A 21,070-nucleotide genomic window follows, 5' to 3' on the forward strand; every position below is an offset into this window, starting at 1 on the left:
TGAGGACACAAAAGCGACATAAGTTAATCTGCATTGCAACATTTGGGATCTTTATCTTTCTTTCCACTTCTATCCACCTTTGATTTCCTAGTGCCTTGCTTCGAAAAACCTCACTTTTGGTTCAAATGTTAAGCATCCGCCCAGGTTAGGAAGGCAATGGGTTCTGCCCCCACCCTGATACATACATAGGTCCTTAAAAAGGCTTGTTGTTTCCTGCTTAACATTCAACATTAAGGGTAATGACAACAACTGGTTCACCCGTTGTCAGTAAAATATGACCGGGCGGACTGCCGTACTTGGTGCCTTCGGCTTGGTATTTCAGTGAGATAGCATTATAAAAATCGCAATCAGATCCGCGCCATCACAAGGAGGCAAATACGCCAACATACCCTGCCTCCAGCACATACATGCAAGAACACATACACAGCACACATGGACCTTAGATGATGATAGGACGTTAAACAAGATAAAACCAAATCAAAGAAAAAAACGTTAGAAGAAAAAAAAGGCAGTGGTACAGTGGGAACAGCAAATCAATTTTGGTTCCTTCAGGTCTCCTTAAATAAAAACCCAGAAAAAAACACGACCCCCCGAAATCTGTTTTTTAAGACATGTTGTTTGGACACATCATGACGTCTCTCCCTCGAACCTGCATGACATATCGCTATAAGGTCGGCATCATACCCGCGCTTTCACAAGAAGGCAAATACATGAACATACCCTTCGGCACATCCACGCATGTGCAACACACATGTAGGCACGTCCTTAAATTTCCTCGGATTTTGATGGGACGTTTAACCAACCAACAACCTGCATCGTTATTTTGTTCAAGTATATGGTGGAAAACCTATATACAATTACCTGTATGCCAGGACTAAAGGGCTTTTAAAAACTTCACATGCCAATCAAATATTAGATAAATCGTCTTTGTGGCCATCATTGTTGCTCGTTCTTTGATGTTTTGACTTTTCTTTCCACTTTATTCGCATCTAATGCATGTTTTGATAATTTCTTATGAATTACATTGAAAGCGATGTATTAGAATCCTAAGAATGCCGTTTAATCGTCCCAATCATTTGATATTTTAAATGCGATACGGTCATTTCTGCGAGAAAAGTGAAATCAGCATATATATCTATGATATATGATTGTATATGACTTGCATAATATAGATAATAAAACTCACATTTAATCAAATTGAAAACTTTGCAAAGGGAACGTAGAGAGGCTGTAAAATGTTCGTATGCCCGTCGTAAAATACCTATATTTAGATTTTTATGTAATGTAATACAGCGTAGATGATCCTGTTGAATTACATCGACAAATTTAAAACAAATAGGCATAACTTTCTCTCATTTATGAAATTTTGACACCTAGTATCAAGAATGGTCGAAAGAAGATGTATGTCTTGCAATAAACGAATAGAACGGTTAGGAATCAGCTTTGCCTTACAAGTGTGAATGCCAAAGCTATTTACCTGCATATGTAGCGAATTCATCTGCAAAATGTTTAATAGCAATAAGTGATTGCCGCTGGCATTGCTAGTCCTCCGTACTTCGCACTAGACACAGGTCGATACCCGAGAGATCACAACAAACGATAATGTACAGCCGGAAAGCATTTAGCCATTTAAGCGTGCAGGTGTACTTGCATCACGTAAAACAATAAAATGACAACATTATAAAATGACACTATCATGAGAGATATTTAGCGGGCATAGAGAAAATACAAAACAAACACACACAAAAAGCAGAAATATTATACCTCCGCGTCACCCGTTACTTTTGAGACTAACTTGTTCCAATATCTAAACAGTTTATCACTCGCCTACTGATCTATGGTGGGGATTGAATATTTAAAATCGAAGTCCAGATAAAACAATCAATACATCCATTATTGATATATTGATTGAACTTAGACCTGAACCACCAGAGATAAATAAGTTTCCAGGTAGATAAGACATGGAGTATGTTCCAGAAATTAATTGCATAAATACCCTTACTCCTACTGAGAAGAATTGATACAATGATACAAACACGCATATATGCCGGGGAGGGGAGTGTATTTTTAAGCTGTTTCATAATCCGTATTTTGTTATACCGACGCAGGAAATTTGAAGGGCGGATATACTGGAATTACTCTGTCTGGATGTCTGTATTCCGCAAAATGTTATCCGGGCATTGCACCAATTAGAACTTTACAGATACCATAACTACTGCCTGATACTGTGCATCTAGGTATTTTATTTTCATTCGGATTATTTTTACGGAGTTATGGCCCTTTTTAAAAAAAAATACTTCTTTAAACAACTCTACTAATGTAATGATTTCAACGAAACTTTACAGATATGGTAGATATAACTTTTCTCTGACGTTGTGCATCAAAACAGTATTTTTTCATTCTGACCATTTTTAAGGCCCTTCGTTGAAAAACCTTTGTATTTAAACAACTAGATCGATTTTAACGAAAGTTTAAAGATATTGTCACTACTCCCTGACGTTCTGCATCCGACTCTTTTTTTAACTTCTAGCGAACATTTACACATGTACGCATACATTTCACACATAAACGTATGTCGTAAATGAGATTATCTGTTGATAATGTTGATAAGACGTTCAACTTATGAAACCATACCAAACCGCGGTACCACAAGGAGGCATACTAAGACTCCTTGTCTCCAGCATTCGTAAATGTTATAAGCTATTAATAGGACGTTAAATCATATCAAAATCTGAATCTCTATACTTTTTCCTTAACATGCATTATATTGTAGTTTTACTGCTAGATCACAAGCGTGATGCTCAACTGTGCTACAAAAAAATGTAGAATGTATTGAAATAAATTAACCTACTTCTGTTGTCCCTGTCAACTTTTGCCATCCCCCGGCAAAACAATTTGATTGGTTTTTGGCCGTTATTGGATCTCATATATCTATTGATAGTTCTTCATGACAGTGAACAAGTCAGGTTTTATAATTGTATCTATAAATTACTCGCCACTGCAATATTAAACATCATATAGATGGTCCGAGGAATTTTCATGTGTCGATGGCACAAAATGGACCAAACTAATTGACAATATTATCACAAAATTTACACGAAGATCACAGCTGACTGATATGTACAGCTTATATCCATAACGATGTCCACTATTGATCTCTTTATTGAACGGGTCTATAACGGATAGTGATAACAACCGGGAACCCTCGCTTGGCAGCAATATCACTCATTCTCCACAATAAAGCTACATTTAATGCTAATTCAGTACAACCTACATTATTTGGACCAGTCAAAATATATGAGTAACGAGGCGATATATTTTTGTCAGGTAATCTGGAAAACAAACAAGGAATGTGATTCTTCCTTTGTTCTGAGGATTTCCTCAGTTCTTTTATTTTCCCAGAATTTTAAATGTTTTTGGTTTTTTCTGAAATATTAAAAAATTACTGAAGTTTCTTAGAACGTAAGGTGTGTCCCTTACTCTTCACTATAATTTCCTCCCCTTTCTCAAAACTCTCATCACATCCCCCAATAACCTAGAACATATCCTTAGTTTAATCAACATTCACGCGCATTTACTATTGTTCAGTAATACATGTACATAACCAATAAAAATGTCGTTACATCGCCTACGTAGCAGATTTGATAATACTCCATGTGCCTGTATATTGGTGTTTTGCATTTACCATGCACATGTTTCAAATTTAAACAAGCAACACAATTGATTCCAGCGTTCAGAAGTTTAAACATAAGCTGTGGGCGGCATGTTTGACAAGGTACAGCCTATGGTACCTGCAATTTCTATTACATGTATAGACTAGATAGAGTCATAATGAATAGGTTATGGTGAATTATATAACTCAGGATTCCAAAATGTCGGAAAATATTTAGCCAAAGCCGAAGCAGCATTCCCTTATATTTCCCCGGTTAGGTTTATTTTGTTTAACGTCCTATAAACAGCTAAGGTCATTTAAGAACGTGCCTACATGTGCGTTGTGTAAGCGTACCCTGTTTTTTTCCTTGTCCTTGTGATACATTCTTCAACAATACATTCATTCAAGTTGCCTATTATCTTCATTATCAGATGGGTTTGGTCTTATTGTACCATATAACCTTGTAATCAGGAACAATGTTTCTGGAATGCTACACGGATTAAAAAAAATTAGTCACGACTGTGTATAGTTTAAATGTGTAAGCAAGATTCACCGGTAACACTAGTACATTTGGGACACACGTGTGATATAATGTATTCACACAAAGGTGCACCCGCTAGCCTCCATTTTTTTTAAATCCGATAAAGAAGCATGTAAAAAATACCTCCTGACTTCTCCATGTTCAGTACCCAATACGCTGACGATATGGCGATCGCTGTTGCCTGCACTCTGTTGAATAACCAAAAGGTCTTGTTAACGGCTGGGAGAGAAAATCATTATAAAGGTACATCGAGAAGCCCTACATAGCTATATAACAGACTCAGCTAGTATGCCATACAAGTTGCAGATAAATAGTATAATTTCCAAAGCGATGCATTCGTGTATGTTCTCTATATTCCCGGGTTATTTAAAAAAATGCGATATTTTCTTCTTTTTTGTATAAACAAAATCAGGTGAAATGTAAATTGTACAGTCATGCGGACAAATCACGATGGAATAACTCAATTAAAAATAATTGAGATTGACATCAATAATAAATGAAATATAAATACACTGCTATTGAAATACATGCTATCAAGGAATAATATTTCATTATTACATTTTCAACATGCTCGTATTTATAAATTATTAATTTACATTTAAACAGCATGTTATCCTCCTGTAATTATCCCGTAAATCACCCGAAAAAGTACAGGTGGGCTTTTATAAATCAATACAATAATACATAATCGTTCAATTGGCGGTATACCTTTTCATTATATAGACTCAATCATTTTTCAAGACCACTTTCAACATTATTTATTTTCTGTTTAATTTGCAAAATATTAAGCGTAAATATGAAAACTAGGTTGGTGTGAGCCTTATTAATTAAGGCAAAAGTAATCTGAAAATTGTAAATCACGATGTCGTTATAACTTGTTCATGAATTAATTGACATGAATACTGGTAACCAGCGGCTAGGAGAATGAGTGGTTTTTACCGAGGAGGGAGACACCGACAATTGTTATCGTCATGTCAAACAACGTGTTTACACCATAGATCATGGTCTTACCTGTATGTCATCAGAGATCAGGTATTGTGTACAAATATCCCAAAGGGAGTCGATTTAAACTGTACGCCATACACAACAAACCGGATCATTGGTTCATAGGGGCTTTAAGCATTGTCGTTATACACGTTAGCGTCGTGCGGCACTGGCAGGCCGGTACACCATAGGTGACAAAGATCAAAACGTTGGGGAACAGATGCAGCGACTTGTGCGTGCGTTTCGTGCAATTGGAAATGCACACGGAAGAGAAGCCGTGGACAATTTGTTCCTGTGGGATTTCCTGTTCTGAATTATGCATTGGATGCAGATTCCTAAATACGACCAATGCTGCTGGATATGTGTAATTTGATAATTGAAATGGAATCGTTGACAGTGTTTTTGTGACTAATTTAAAAAAGAAAAAGGGATTTGTTGTCAAATATCTAAATTAAGTATGCAGATTTCTGAACACTATCAAGGTTCTATCATTGGTTGATTTCTATGATTGGAAATATCACCAGTTTACTGATTTGAATCTGAGTAGTTTACGCTTCGGTTGTTGTAGAATATATCTTATGAAACAACTAAATATTTTAAAGCATGTTACTTTTTAGAAACATCAGAAGATGCAAACTATATCTATCATTAACTCTATATATATTATACTCTCATTGAGTGACTCCAAACAATGTAGACAAATCAACAGCATGAATCATTTATGAAAGTGAGGATGTTAGGTTATGTGTTAAAATATCGATTTCATGCTGCTAAAAAAAACATGGAACCGTGATGAAATGATATTACGGCAGACCTAATTACTCAAGTTAATATAGAACTCGCTACCGCTCTATGGACAAGCAGATGCTTAGGTAGGCGTTTGCTGGGTAATACCGGAGCAAGCAAAATGTGTACAAGTACAATCACATAGAACATTATGGATAGAAGTATCTCACTGTGCAACATGGAAGGAAGCAATACTGTAGATGAAGACGAGACGTATTCAAGGAATGAAGATAGCAAGTCCCTTAGGCTAAATACGCCAAACAGTATAACCGTGACACTGTGTCTCTTATAAAGTGAAGATGACAGCGAAAAGAATGGCGATCAAGTATAGGTAAGGTTGTTATCAGTTGATATCATGAAATAATCCCAATTTTAAATTTGTGTTTGAAAAACTCGATGCATGATTCAGCTAGAAAATGGATAGACTACTACACACAGAAAGGAAATGTTGCTAGTTTTGAGTACTATAATCCACGATTTGTAATATTCATAATCACTGTTACATGATTTGGATGAACTAACCAGATCAAGGGAAGACAGATAGAATGGTTGAAAGAGAGGAATACTGAGAAAGAGAGCAATGAGACAGATTTTGTGTCGACATATAACAGTCAGCAGCAGTTTCGTTAATTGTTAAAAGATAATTAAACCCACGAAACTATCTTAACTAAGGAGGCGACAGTTTTTACACAACCTGTTGAGTCTGGCCCGTTATTATTAACAATAATGTCGCGTCAAAGCAATAATTCTGTACTCAAACGAACTTTCTTCTTTTTGTCGTTGAAATAATGAGAAACAGTCAAAACGAAATATCATGACATAGATCTGTTCGAAATTTATTTGTTTTAAAAGATTTCCTTAATGATTTATCACTTACATAAGGAATAATGCCTGGTACAGGATTCGAGCATAAGCTTGATAATGATACACGAAAACTGTTAATCTTTGTCATATTGAAGTGCTGTATGTGTCCTAGTCTTAGCCAACCTGCAGTGTCCAAAATTGATCAGCTTTTGAAATTGCAAAACCGAAACTTTCCACTTTTTTTCCTGAATTAGCTTCTATTTAATGGTACATGTAAGCACACCCTCCGAATAATGTGTTCAGGAATGATATCAGGATGCCGGGTCCAGTTTGTAACTTTTATTATTATTCTTATTATTATTTACATGTACTTAACGGCCTATCAACACAAAAGAGGTAATTATGGCCAATAAACGTAGATAAAACATGTTAAAGGAAATACCTTCAAATGAACGAACAGATAAAATACTTCAACTTGAAGTTTTGTAAATGTGGCAATGATTTCGTTGAACAGATCAAACAGTTTTAGGTAGGTAAAATTGTAGATATACTGACCGTTTCGAAAGTGATTTAAGATATGTTATATTATTATAAAAAACAACAACGGTTTGTTGGCTAAAGATCAATGAAATATAATACAAGTGTTTTAAATCGAACTACACTCTCTGTTGATAGGCGAAACGTCCAAGGTCGAGTGATATATGAAATAAACAATTTTCTTACATCGTTGTGCAGGTAAACGATACAAATCATTCACTCAGTCGTCGCTTGACAACGGGACCAGTCGGTCTTGAAACGATGCGACACGTTAAATACATAAAATGTGTATACAATAAAACTTTTATATTGCATATATAAACGTATGAATCCTATTGGAGATACCAAATTATGTTTAATATTCACAAGTAAACAGTATTAGTTATGTGACTTACTGTATAGTAAGTATACAAAATATTGGTTGCTGATATAACTTTTCAATAGTAATAGATTATAATGTTAACACTGAGAAAATACAGATATACTAGTCCCGATTATTTTGAAAATACAACTAAAGAACAGACTTTATTTAAAATTGATGCAAATTTCTTCCATTATATGATTTAAGTTAATGAATACATTTTCAAACATATCTTGTAATGGGTATAAAAAGTATTAGTAATTATTCATAAATTAAGAAAAACTTTTTTAATTTAAATAATGTATATTTAGTTTTGAACATGTATAGTACATATTTCCAGTCTTAGTTTCAATTAATCTGTAATTATTTACAGTCAATTGATCTGTATACATTGTAATACATTCTGATATGATTTACAACCAACTCGTTCCCGGTTGATGCATTTTTACACCTTTTAAACCTATTTATTTCTAGATTGATGTATTCATTTTTGTGATTGTCTATTTTAACGTGTTGTTAAACTCGAAATAACTCGCATTGTCGATCGGCCGTGAAAGAATAAAAACAAACTATATAAAAGACTGAATAAAAAAAGTAAACTCTGAACTAAAGATTTTGTTTCAAAAGTAGGGCCTGATTCACTCATACACTTGTGATACGTCTTTTAATGAGTTCAAAGATCGGTAACTGTATGCTGATGATTTTATCAGCCTACTTTAGAGATCGACATCAACCCGATTACTCGTGTTTTTGTCTTCGATCCTGTATGAGAATGTCATGATAAGTGATCAAAAGAATTGTACCATGAAATAGACAGAATTTCGATGTTTTTGAAGTGTTTTTGATCTGATATTTTGTTGAAAAATATTCATTTCACCATTCTAGCACATACCTGTGTGTCAAAACGGTACACAAATGTGACAGATTAATAAATGACTAAAACATTCGATATAAAAACCTGTGAAATGTCGCAAGTATTGTTAACCTCCAAGCGAAAGAAATTTTGTAATTAGCACAGGTAAGACAGCAGGTGTAACTATGTTTGACCTTTGATCCTCTCATCAAGTATACATGTGATGCCATTTTGCGTAAAGTCTAGCGAAATTAAACCCATTCATGGTTGTATACATTGATTGTCGTAAATAATTGTATTATTTAACCACTTAAGCATTTTGTACAAGGTTCCATACGAAACCTCAATGCCCATATTTGTTGTCTTCATCACACCTGTATAGTATATTTGAACAGACTTACAAAAGGCAAACAGCCCAATATTTACAAACATCTTCTTCATAGTCTATAAATAGCTTGAGTAAATACTGGCCTGTCGTTATCGATTTCCTTTATCACAAACACCTGGACAAGCCTCTGATAAAGGTATGAAGAGAGAGATACATTCACAAGTCCGAAGAAGACATAAAAACAAAACACCAGACAATGGCAAGCAGATCTTCACATTGTCATATGATATATTTGTGCGGCCAAACGTGTACATAAAGATACATTTGTTTGTTTTGTTTGTGTGTGTGTGTGTTTCACATTACCTGTACTTTAACATATGAGTAGTATTAGGTTTGGGCTTGTAATTAGCTGTGTCAGTGTAGAGAATCAAAGACCAATCCCTTTATCGATCATGGTATTGATCTCATTGTTCTAAGCATACCTGTTTGACCAAGCTTGATAAGCTTCAGTTAAACTCAAGTGTAGTCTGCTTTTAAACCTTTGTTGTGATTTTTGAATATATTTAAATCGTTTAAGTTTTGTTTTAGCTTAAATAGAATATAAAAATATAATGTGAAATGTTTATCAATTGCTTAAGTTTTTTGTATTAAGTTCATTTCCTTATACGTCGTATCGAATTTCCAAGATGATTTCTGGCGAAAGTCCAGTGATATTAGACTGATCGTGATACATTTTAATCCAAAGCAATATATATTTAACAAAATCATTATTAGTGCAAGAGTGCAAGAGATCACCACGACTCAATGCTTCTTTAGGTAGTTTGCATATTTTTATTTTTTGCAGAGGTTACAGAAACAAACTGTGAAACATATTGGATTTGTCAGTAAACGATATAAAAAGTTCAAATATATTACCATTATGTGCACACTTCAAAGTTGTCACGTTCTGAATATATTAGATTGTACGTCATAACACAGGGGCAATAAATACTGAGAATGACACTGACGAATAGAGTACCTGATAACAGTACGTAAACGTATGGTCAGCTTAATAACAATTTACATTAAATATTCAAGAAGTATTTTTTTTAATATTGACTCTACTTATAAAACCAGATTGTTTGCGACAATAAATGATTACTTCAAGCCAACAATAAAAAAATATATGTAAAATATTGATATTTCATTTTAGAAGTACAAGCAAAACACTTAAGTAAATGACATTCTAAGTTGATGGGACTTCAAACATACATATTAAGGTATCAAAACTGTACGTTCTATATACATTAAAGTTATTATAGTTAGAGTAAAAGCAAAGCATCTATGTATTTTATTATATGTTATCCCGACTACTGATACATGAATGTGATATTATTCGTTTTCCTGTTTATATGCATGTTAATAATCTTTATTAAATCGTATTTGAGTAAAACATTTTAATTATTCGATTCAGTTTGAGCTTTTCAAATGCGTGTCTGGTTTCTAAATTGTACCATATAACATACACCTATTTCATGCTGGCAAAGACAATTGCCTGAAATATTCCCCTCCGGGGGTTTTGATGAACCAAAAGTACTAATACCCATGGCCAAAGGCAATTTCATTTAGGTCGACCGAAACAACAAGGAAGACATATTTCAGACTGTTTTCCGGAACACGGTTGAAGTAATTTATTAACTGATTTGTTACCATTATATATCAAAGTCTAAAGCATACATCGAGTCCTTATCATTGAAATCAAAATATTGGTAATATCTACATTTAGATATTTTTAAGATTCCCAAATACGGGGTCGTACTTTCAAGAGAATATATATATGCAAGGACAGAATGATTTCCAGACGTTCACAGTGCAAACGGTCCCTGCGCATGGTTTATTTTGCCGTTTTTCAACTCAAGTTTTTAAACAGAAAACAAATAATATTTCATCTAAAGCAAGATAGGTGATAGAAATCGGAATAACGCGTATATGATCGATCTTCCGATCTTGACATCAAAGGGATCAGAAAACATACTTTACCTGAACCTCCCAAGTAAAGCAACTGTCTGCGCAGTTTGGGATATCGACTGTCTGTACTTCTTATTATCCTTGGCATACTTGTGTACAATTCGCAGTCATTTTGTCTGGACAGCTTTGTATGCAATACTTACAGTGTATAGCTAATATTCTTGATCATAAGGTAGTCATAAAACATATGTATGACGGTATACACTGAATATATTTCCTATTGTATCATTTTTTATTCTGCCTTAACCTTACAGAAGACATGCCCTTTTAAAACCGAGACGTATAATTTAATCGCAAGTATAGATTGTCAGTGTGAAATCATTATCAATAATTCAAGATATGAATTTAAGCGTCACATAAACTCACCTCATCGTAATTAAAGGAGTTTAAACATCCATGAAGCAATTCAAAATTATATAATACAGGTACTGTAAAAAATTGTTCGGGGAAATAATATACCTTGTGTATCCCATCGCACGTTATCGAAGAGACGACCCATTTTGGAAACCCTACAGAATCCGGTTTATTTTCTTCCGTGTCTTCTGATGGCAGACATACCAAAATAGATCTGTTACGTTATTGCAATAATAAGATCTGTCCTTCCTTTCTTCACCTCCCTGCTCATATACTTCTTTTCGGCGATATAACTTAACACAATACTTCTCCAGCACACACACAGGCATACACACATAGGGAGATATTAGCCAGGTGGCATAGGACTAGTAGTTAGCGCCTGGTAAAGCAGCTCCTGTATACTGTATCGACTGTATACCAGCTGTATAGCTATGTACTGTAAAGCGCGTTAGGGTGGCTTATGTTAGCTAGATAGGGCGCTAAATCAAATGTTGTATATTTATTTAATTTATTATCTATAACTTCTAGATCTAATGTTAAGCATTGAGGGCAATGGCAACTGATTCACCCATTGTCAGTATAATGTGAGCGGGCGGGACGTTGAGCTGGGTGCCTTCGGCATGATATTTCAGTAATATAGCACTATAAAGTCGGCATCAGGTCCGCGCTTGCACAAGGAGGCCATTACAACAACAAACCCTGTCCGGCACACATACACACATGCTAGCATACACAACACACACAGAGGTACGTCCTTAAATTACCTTAGCTGTAGATACATATAGAATGCTAGACCCTATAAAACCAACCCAAACTCTTCTAAACACCCGTCTTCAGACGCTGCAGGTAGGGCGTAAGAATTGAACCTGCTGCCCCCAATTGCATGATCGTAAGTGGCGACTAAATGTACAGTTGTGGGACCGCACAACGCACCAAAAATGGCGTGCGCACACCGTGCATACATCGTTCACACACCGTCCGCACATCGTCCACACATGGTGCGCACAACTGTGCGATTTAGCAATCGTTCGCCCCGTTGTGCGCTTCTCTCCGCACAACTGTGCGATTTGGTATCGTTTGTAGATCAAAATTACGGAATGACAAAAATACGGAAGGCTTGTATGCGATAATGTACACTGTGTATATATCTGTAATTTCTCATCCCAATAATCAAGATTATACAATTTCACAATGCGTATTACACAGTATTACAGTGACCGTTAGGCTGTCAAGAATGGGTTTGGCTCCAAGGTAACAGAACAGGTAAATAACAATTTTATGAGTGTCCGGAGTTTTACCTGACCAGTGCCTGACACACAGAGCTGATATGCGATACCGTTTGACCGTAATAAAAAGGATTTGTTATTTGCATTCGTTTACCTATATATAGCTCCCCTTCACCTGGATTTTCACACCCCCGGCCTTACCCGACGAGTTACGTAAATGCCCCAGGCGGGGAGAAAACTACGGTCCAGGTACATGTACACAATGGTTATGTTTACCTGTATACGGGGTTGTGTTGTAATTTTACATGTGTCGATTAAGTTTGTTTAAAAACACAGAAAACACAATTCCTAAATATAAGAATTTATAGACAGAAAGATAAGTTTATAGATGTTGCTAGAATATAGAAACATACGTAAACATCAAGTTTATATGTTTAACAAGAAACCGTATAAATTGTTAAGGCATTCCTCAATTTACACCAACCACGATTGTTATCGCACAACGTCCGTCCATCGTGCGCACATATGTGCGCAAGCAATGATCGTTCAGCTTTTTATCGTTCGCTCATCGTGCACACACCGTTCACACACCGTGCACACATCGTGCGCACACCGCACATCGTGTAACGTTGTGCGATCCCACAACTGTAGGACCTTATCTCTTCTCTCCTTTCTAAATAACTTTCTTGTGCCTAATGCCTCACTTTTGGCCATGTGTTGAGCGTTCGCCCCTGTGAGGAAGGCTTTGGGTTCTGTCCCCTGGCCGAGCCATACCAAAGTCTTTAAAAATGGTAGTTTCTACTCCTGCTTAACGCTCAGCAAATGAGGAGTGGGACGACTGGTTTGCCCGTTGTCAGTATAATGTGACCGGGTGGGGCGTCCTGCTGGTTGTCTTGGGCAGCATGTTGCAGTGAGGTAGCACTATAAAGTCGGCATCAGTTCCGCGCTATCACAAGGAGACAAACACGAACATATCGCAGCCTCCATAAATACACACATATACACTACACGCATGCATCTTGCACACAGGGGAGGCCGTCCGTAAATGACATTAGCTGTTAATAGGACGTTAAACAAAATCAAACAATCAAACAAACAAACACCCGTCTTCAGGTAAATCCCAAACAGATTGACGACTTCGGGTGTTATACTACTTTATTATGAATTTATTAACATTTGGTTTAGCGTAACTTCAAAATCGCTTCAAGAGATGTCGAAATGTTTATAGTTGTAACTATGAACATTTGATTATGTCTGCATAATTTTCAATTTTGTGTAAGATGGCAATTTTGAACAATGTTGTCAATGATATGTAAATTAATATGCAATAATACACAGAAATGGGTTATATGTGCGACAGTTTCATTTTTGTGATATTCTGTTTAGAATCTGCGGATTTAAGTCGGTATCCACACCTGGCAACCTAAATATAACGATTTCACTGAGAAAAGTTGATATTCTACATGAAATCAAAAATAAACATAAAATAAATGATATCTACGGTAATAAATATCCAAACATTTTGTCCTTTTAACAGCTGACTATTAACAACAGCCGTACTACTGCCAAAAATGTAACTATGAATAGAAACTGTCTTAACTTGCATAATAAATATATTTAATAAATTATTTCTGACCTTGTTGAACAATTGTGCAAAGATGAAAGAAACGAAAACAGTATATCTAACAGATTAACTGACAGTGAAAATGCAACAAGGCAATACTGGAATTCGAGCCCTTGACTTGTGTTTACATACGATTGATCCCACAACCTGGGGTAGTTTAATGATAGATATCAACTACAATTGTATCATATACAAAATTAAAGGCAGATTATGTTACTGTTTGTATAAAAGAAAACTACGATGAAATTCTCAAGCGTTTTGACTGTAGTGGGTAAGGGTCCGTAACTCGGGCATTATATCCTTTGCAAGTAACAAAACACTGAAATAATAATGACTGCTATTAATTATTCATTAAAAGCGGTTTTATGCTGTGTAAATCACTTCGAGTCTTGTATAGAGAACATTGTATGGGCTTTGTTTAAATCCGTTTAGTTTGATCTGATATTCTCAGAGGTAGCCATACTTTGTACATATAACAATGCATTACAGCTGTAAATGATAACGGGTTACAATGAAAGTACTTTATTACCTTATCATAAAGGGCACCTTTTGCTATGGGACAATAACATAATCAGTTACCTATTCATCATTACAATTTGGTATTATACAACTTCAACAATACAAGCCAGCACTAGTGTATTGGTAATTTTACAGTATACAAGCTTTAACAATGTAAACTTAAAACATGTATGAGGAGTATAAAGTTCTCACACACTAGAAAGTGAGAATATTGTCATTATATTTGGAGTTCTCCTTTGATGAGTAGCTTAAGGTTGGTTTCTATTCTATTCACTATGGACGGTTTGGGTACACCTGTCCGTGTATCGGTTTCGTTTGTGAAAACGTGAGAACGACTTAAGTCCAAAATGACAATATCATTGTTGAGAATGACGGTAATATTTTCTCAGCATACCGTTGGCAAGCCAATCTATAGGGATAAGATTGCCCTCCTCTTAACCGACTTGTAATTGTTGTCATTAGAGACTAACTTTATCGAAGATATTATCAGGGCAGGTAATAAAGACCTTGTCAAATCCCTTATATCATTTTAAGAGATATCGATAATGTGTTATCTTTCAATAACAAGAACATTAGTGATGACATCGACCGAATGTCCTCTCTTTAATTAAAAAGAACATTAGTAACCGTCTCCTCTACTGTCACCGCTGCTCTCGATCTTTGCTTACGACATGAGTAACAAAAAAGGCTTATTTCTAAGCTGCATAATAAGTATGACGTCAACAGGTTTCCCGCCTGTTGTTTTCCCCCTTCCTGATAGTAACCACTCGGCTTTCCCTCACCTACGGTGTTACAATATAGCATGTAGTGAATTTGGTATTTCAGGTTTTATTTTCGAATTTGTTGCTTAAAGGCAAATGTTGATGGATTAACCTGTAACAATTATTTCAAGGGATGCAGGTTGATAAGGACTTTGTAATCTTACGTGGAAAATATCTACGATTTCGATCACTGTATGCAAAAAAGAGGAGCTTTGGACAGTTTTTGTTGGTGTTAATGCCGATTACATTTCAAGTCGAGTGACTTCCGGGAAGAAACGACGTCTCGTTATATAATCTCAGAAAGGCCTATATGAAACATGATCACAGTAGGATATACAGAACAAGCAGAATATAAAAAAAGTTGACTGTTATTGAACATTCACATATGTTAACATTAATTGAAACAATATTTCATTATCCCCCATGCGGTGTTGTCGATGAAGCTGAAGACGCTTATCCTTTCGTAACACCATGTTTCAATTTGATAAACACCCGTGTTAATTCTCCCTTATTGGTCATTCACTCTTTTATAATTCGACCCCTGCAGAAAAAGAGGCATTTTTTGCCATCCCATTTAGGTGATATTGAAGAACCTAAAATTGATCTGCTGTCTCCCATCGCAAGACTGGGTATTAATAGAATAGATCACCCACTTGGGGTAAAGATAGGGGAATTTCAACCCGAGGGGAAATAATCTTATGTTGCCAAGCACGAGGCTTTGCCGAGTGTCTGGCTACTTAAGAATCTTTTCCCGATGATTGATTCCCCTATCTTACCCACAAGGGGGTGAATGATTCTTTTTCTCTTACCCTGTTCTCCCAATATGTATCATATACACAATGTAATGATAAAGTTACATGCTAAATTCAGGGTTGACGTGACGTCATTGTATTGTTGAACTGACGTTAAACCATTGTTATGAATAGGGGAATCCCCCGTCTCAACCCTAGGGTGAGACAAGTAAATCTCACACCGGTAAAAGTGCGGATACACCTGTCCAGAGTAAGAGAAATATCTTTGCTTTATCTGTTTCTCTGCTCTTTCTATAAGGCGATTTTTCTCTCGAGGCACCCGTCGTCATAAATTCGTCGCTCCTGTGACGACATGCGACCCCATTAAACGAACGAACAATAATATAAAACACAGCAGTTAAAGAAATTTTGTAGAATGTAAAAACATTGTATTGGTGTAGGTAAGAAATGTAGGCACACCTGGTAAATGTATTCTAGGCGTCGGAAAACGCCATATACCACTTTGTTCATATCTGTATGTTAATATTAACGGCATGCAGTAAATCAATATATATTTTTACAACTTGTCAGCCATACAAAGGTTTACACCAGTAAATTTGATTTAATGTGGTGCATTCTGTGTATTTCAGTGTTTGTGTTCTGTACATCAAAGACTTAAGCATTTTGCGTGTCTATAATATGTCTTATATTAAGGTCAAAGAGTCTAGACGTTTCGACAAATTAAAAAATGTAATTTATTATGATCGATGTGATTTTTTTTTTTTTTTAAATATTTTATGTACATGGCGTGTCGATTCGATTTTAACTGGTTATTCTAGCGTTACAGTTACTAAGACAAGTTTTGTTCGCCATCCTGCACTCAACAGCAGACAACCTACATTCCGCCTATTATTTTGTTTGCAGTTATGTTAGAACTATACTCTTTGTAACTTTTGCAAGTGTTCCATATCTCTACAAAACTATAACCTACCTTAAAACTGTTGGTCTGTTTAAAAAGATATAACTTACTATAGCCACTTTAATTTTCAAGTTGACGTTTGTCTTTTACCTTTTCGTTTATTTGATGTAATTCCCTTTAACATACTTTCTTTACTTTTTATTAGCGCTAATGGCCTCCTTTGTGCTGATGGGCCGTTTGGAATCTAACAAAAATAATAATCATTGTCACCAGATCAGGCGTGTTGCAAAGAGGCAAACATTTATCAGCCCTAATGATTATATAAAAAGTCCTTAAAAACGGTAGTTGTTATTCCCTGCAGAATATTCAGCATTGAGGGTATTGGCAACATCCCAAAATTGTCCCTATATATATACTTATGTCGATATGATGACCTCTACAATCATACCATTTTACAAAATAATCACAGTAAAAACCATGGAGAGCCAATTCCGTAACTTTATGTTTACGTCGATATCGTTTTTAATGAGGACACAAAATTAATCTAGCATCGACAACACCTTCCCTCGGGAATGTAACAGACACCTACACGTTTTGACTCCCGGATTTACTGTCACATTATATTGATGTCAATAGCAAAGGTTATGAAATTGATATAGGGAAAAACTAAGTGAGTTTTATCCAAACAAAGGATGACATATCGTAGATGATTGCCTAGGTATCGGGGACATTTTTTACGACAATTGCACTACATCCTGGTTGAGACTCATTGAATCGAGTGGACTAGTCTTTATGCAAAGCATGTCATCAATCGTTAACATTAAAACGCTTATTATTGCAACGACCTACATCCGACAAGAGAACATTTTTAAATACATATATAATATTACATATCTTAAATTTCTTTTCGAAGTTGCAAATATCTTTACGTTTCGAAACTACATCTTGCACAGGAAAACTGTTGCTCTGTTCTAAAGTTTTTGAATTGACGTGTGTCGTGAATTCCTTTAAAGTGTTTCAATCAACTATATTATGGCCCCTTCTGAGTTGATAATGTTTGGCCTTAAATATGTACTTTAAATTTATATCGCTTCTTTATCCCTAACGCGTATTGGAGTGTATCTAGTGGGGGAGATTATAGAATTCCAAAGTATTGTGGGTGGCCTTATCTTCGGTTTGTACTATTGATAAGAAACGGAATTAATAACGTGAGTATGTGGCAGGTTATCTTTCACAGTGTCATGGCACATGTACCATTGGTAATTGTGATTAGATTAGCTCTGTAAACTTAGCATTCTAAAAACAGTTATTGCGCGGTATTGTTTAGAATCGATACTTATCCTAAACTTGGCAATGAATTCAACGTTTATCATTTCACAAATAATGCTTATGAGTTAAACCGGAAATAGCTAGATTGAATGTTCACAATATTTTGATACAGAGTAGTTATTTTAGTTATATGGTGTATGCGTTATTATAACAAGCTGCTTGTAACCGTTTGTACCGGAAGAAAAACAATGTACACACTATTAATGTTAAAACACTCTCAACATTTCATTGCACTAAAAGCATCCGGTTTAGATAGTATTTTGGTATTCCCATTCCCCCTTCTGTTCTTAATTTCCATAAACATCTAGTCATTGTATGTCTATCGATTGGGAGTTTGCTTGATTTGAAACCTGCTTGTTTAATAATTCACTTAAACCTATTGCTGTACACACAATTGCATGCATGTAATTCTGCACAGATTGTCCCTGGCTGTAGCAAGGACATTTAACTTCAATCAAATAAATAGCTGGATTCGACAAAACTCCTTCTCTCTATGTTGTTATTTTAAATATCATCTGCTTGTCATTGTACCAATATACTTTGCGTTGTTATGAGGCTTTTAATTCTGAAATAGAGCATGACATCCATAAAATAACATTTGTTATTTTTATGTGGGGCATTATGAACCATTTTTGTTCTTATTGATTGACTTTTATAGTTTCAATAGCATTAAAAGACACATGTACTTCAAATAGCCTGGTCCTTTGACATTACTTTCTTTGCTAAACTCATTAAACCTGGGTCGATAAGGGCCACTTTGTTCGTTTTATGAGATAACATGAATTTCCCTTGTGGTTTAAAGACTTGTATCGCTTGATGTTATGAATCACATCGAACTTTGTCGCACGATATTAGCAAGAGGACATTCTCAGTCGAAAGTTGGTCATATAGACAGCTGATAGTGTGCTAAAATTGCATTTTAAAGAAGCTTGGCAATCTTTAGAGTATAAATGATTATATAAAAAAAGAAGATGTGGACAAGCCAAGTGTTGTCAGTACGCGAGGTGGCATGTAAAACGAGAGCCATTGAAATGATTATGTATCGATTGTGTTTTTTCTCATTTGAACATTATAACAATTACTGACAAGAAATTTGCATTTTGTTTAGGGAAACTCCATCGGTTTAAGTTAAAATGAAACGATGCGTGCATCATCTGGCATATTGTGTTTAGAACTATATAGTTCATAACTCTGTTAAAGCATTTTAAAATCATTATTTCGTTCTAAGGTGAGATCGTTATCATATCCAAACATCAGTGAACTACTTAAAGTAAAGTAAGGTATATTACAACTTTGTATAAGAGCAAACAGTACTGACAGTAGCATAACAAGTTACTTTGTTATTGATGCGTATGTCTGATAAGACGCGACTTTCCTCTACAATATAATACAGCGTAGGATCTAATAACACCGCCTAGCCACTTATAAACTTTTGTCGTAAATGTAAATCCCAATATATGATAGCACTGTAAAGTCGGCATCAGATATGCACTACACATGGAGGCACATACACCAACATACCCTTTGTCCGGCACACATACTCGCATGCACGCATATCCAACACACGTGGAGGTACATGTGCGTCCTTAAATGACCTTAGCTGTTAATAAGACATTAAACCCTATAAATCAATTATTCAATCCAACATATGACATAAATTCGTTGAAGTGTATCAATCAATACTTCGTGTTTCATATCAAGTAGACATATACCATGTATCTTACTTTGTAAGGTTTTGTTAATATTTGCTTTTCACATACAACTAAGCATGTGTGGTTAACATGAAAATTGGTAAGGCATCTCTGCTTGTTTCACGTGTGTAGCCGCCTTATAATACATCTGGAGGGGAAGGTTCATGATGTAAAGTCTAACTTGCAAAAAACAGAAACGGCCCAATACATTTACTTTGCTTTCTATATGTCACTTGATCATTTAAAGCCATTTTATTTTATTAATAAAGCAAAGTCATTATCTGTGTATTAATGTTATTTTCATGTTTATTTCAAATTAATTGATTTAAGTTTTTGCCATCATATACTTGAAAACGAAAATTCATCTGAAGCCAATCTGTCTTAGAAATTATTTTATATCCAGTCGTGGTAAGGTAGTGTGTGGTTTTCCGCACGAACGTGCACTGTTTTGTCGTTGCCATACTTGTTTTCGATTCAAATTAAACCATATTACAAGTCGGTATACCCTCTTTGAGAACCGATCTGTTACCTGAGGTGTCACAAATGACATATCAATGACATATTCAGATGATTTATTATAATCCAAACCTCTTTTTGTCATCATGTCGATAAATCATGATTTTTGTACTGTAGTAAAATTTAACTTCCTTCAACAACACATTGCATAAGAATGTTTATACTAAAAGTTATTCATATAGTTTTGTGATTGAAAGTTCCTCGACCGCTTTAGGATAATTTAGAAATAAGCAGACTATTGGATAGAAGTAGCTTTTGAACAATAATAATAAAATTGATGTATATTTAATTGATTCTGATATTTTTTGCCTTTGGATTTTAATTTAGAATCACCTGGCGAAAGCAGTATTGAAAACATTATCTAACATTTTAAATGAAATGCCTGAATCTATCTTCATTTCATTTGATCATAGCTAATATTTTATAACGTCACATTTGTATTTACCTGAAAGAGATTTGTCAAGCTAACAAATGTGATGTGAAAATGCCTTCCAAAATGAAACCTAATGATTTTCATTTTAGTTTAGTTGTTCAAATGATTAACTTA

The 21,070-nt window shown here is 35.2% G+C and overlaps 1 protein-coding gene across 1 annotated transcript in view; it reads left to right on the plus strand.

Moving 5' to 3' along the window:
- The first annotated feature begins 5,780 nt into the window (after positions 1-5,780).
- The window catches only part of LOC110445325, a 38,893-nt gene continuing 23,603 nt past the window's right edge, over positions 5,781-21,070 (plus strand). The window contains exon 1 of the mRNA XM_021489873.1: positions 5,781-6,294. Coding sequence (XP_021345548.1) covers positions 6,263-6,294 — 32 coding nt within the window. The 5' untranslated portion in view covers positions 5,781-6,262. The remainder of the gene's footprint in view (positions 6,295-21,070) is intronic.

Source organism: Mizuhopecten yessoensis, unplaced genomic scaffold (assembly GCF_002113885.1).
Source record: "Mizuhopecten yessoensis strain PY_sf001 unplaced genomic scaffold, ASM211388v2 scaffold2213, whole genome shotgun sequence".
Lineage (NCBI taxonomy): Eukaryota > Metazoa > Mollusca > Bivalvia > Pectinida > Pectinidae > Mizuhopecten > Mizuhopecten yessoensis.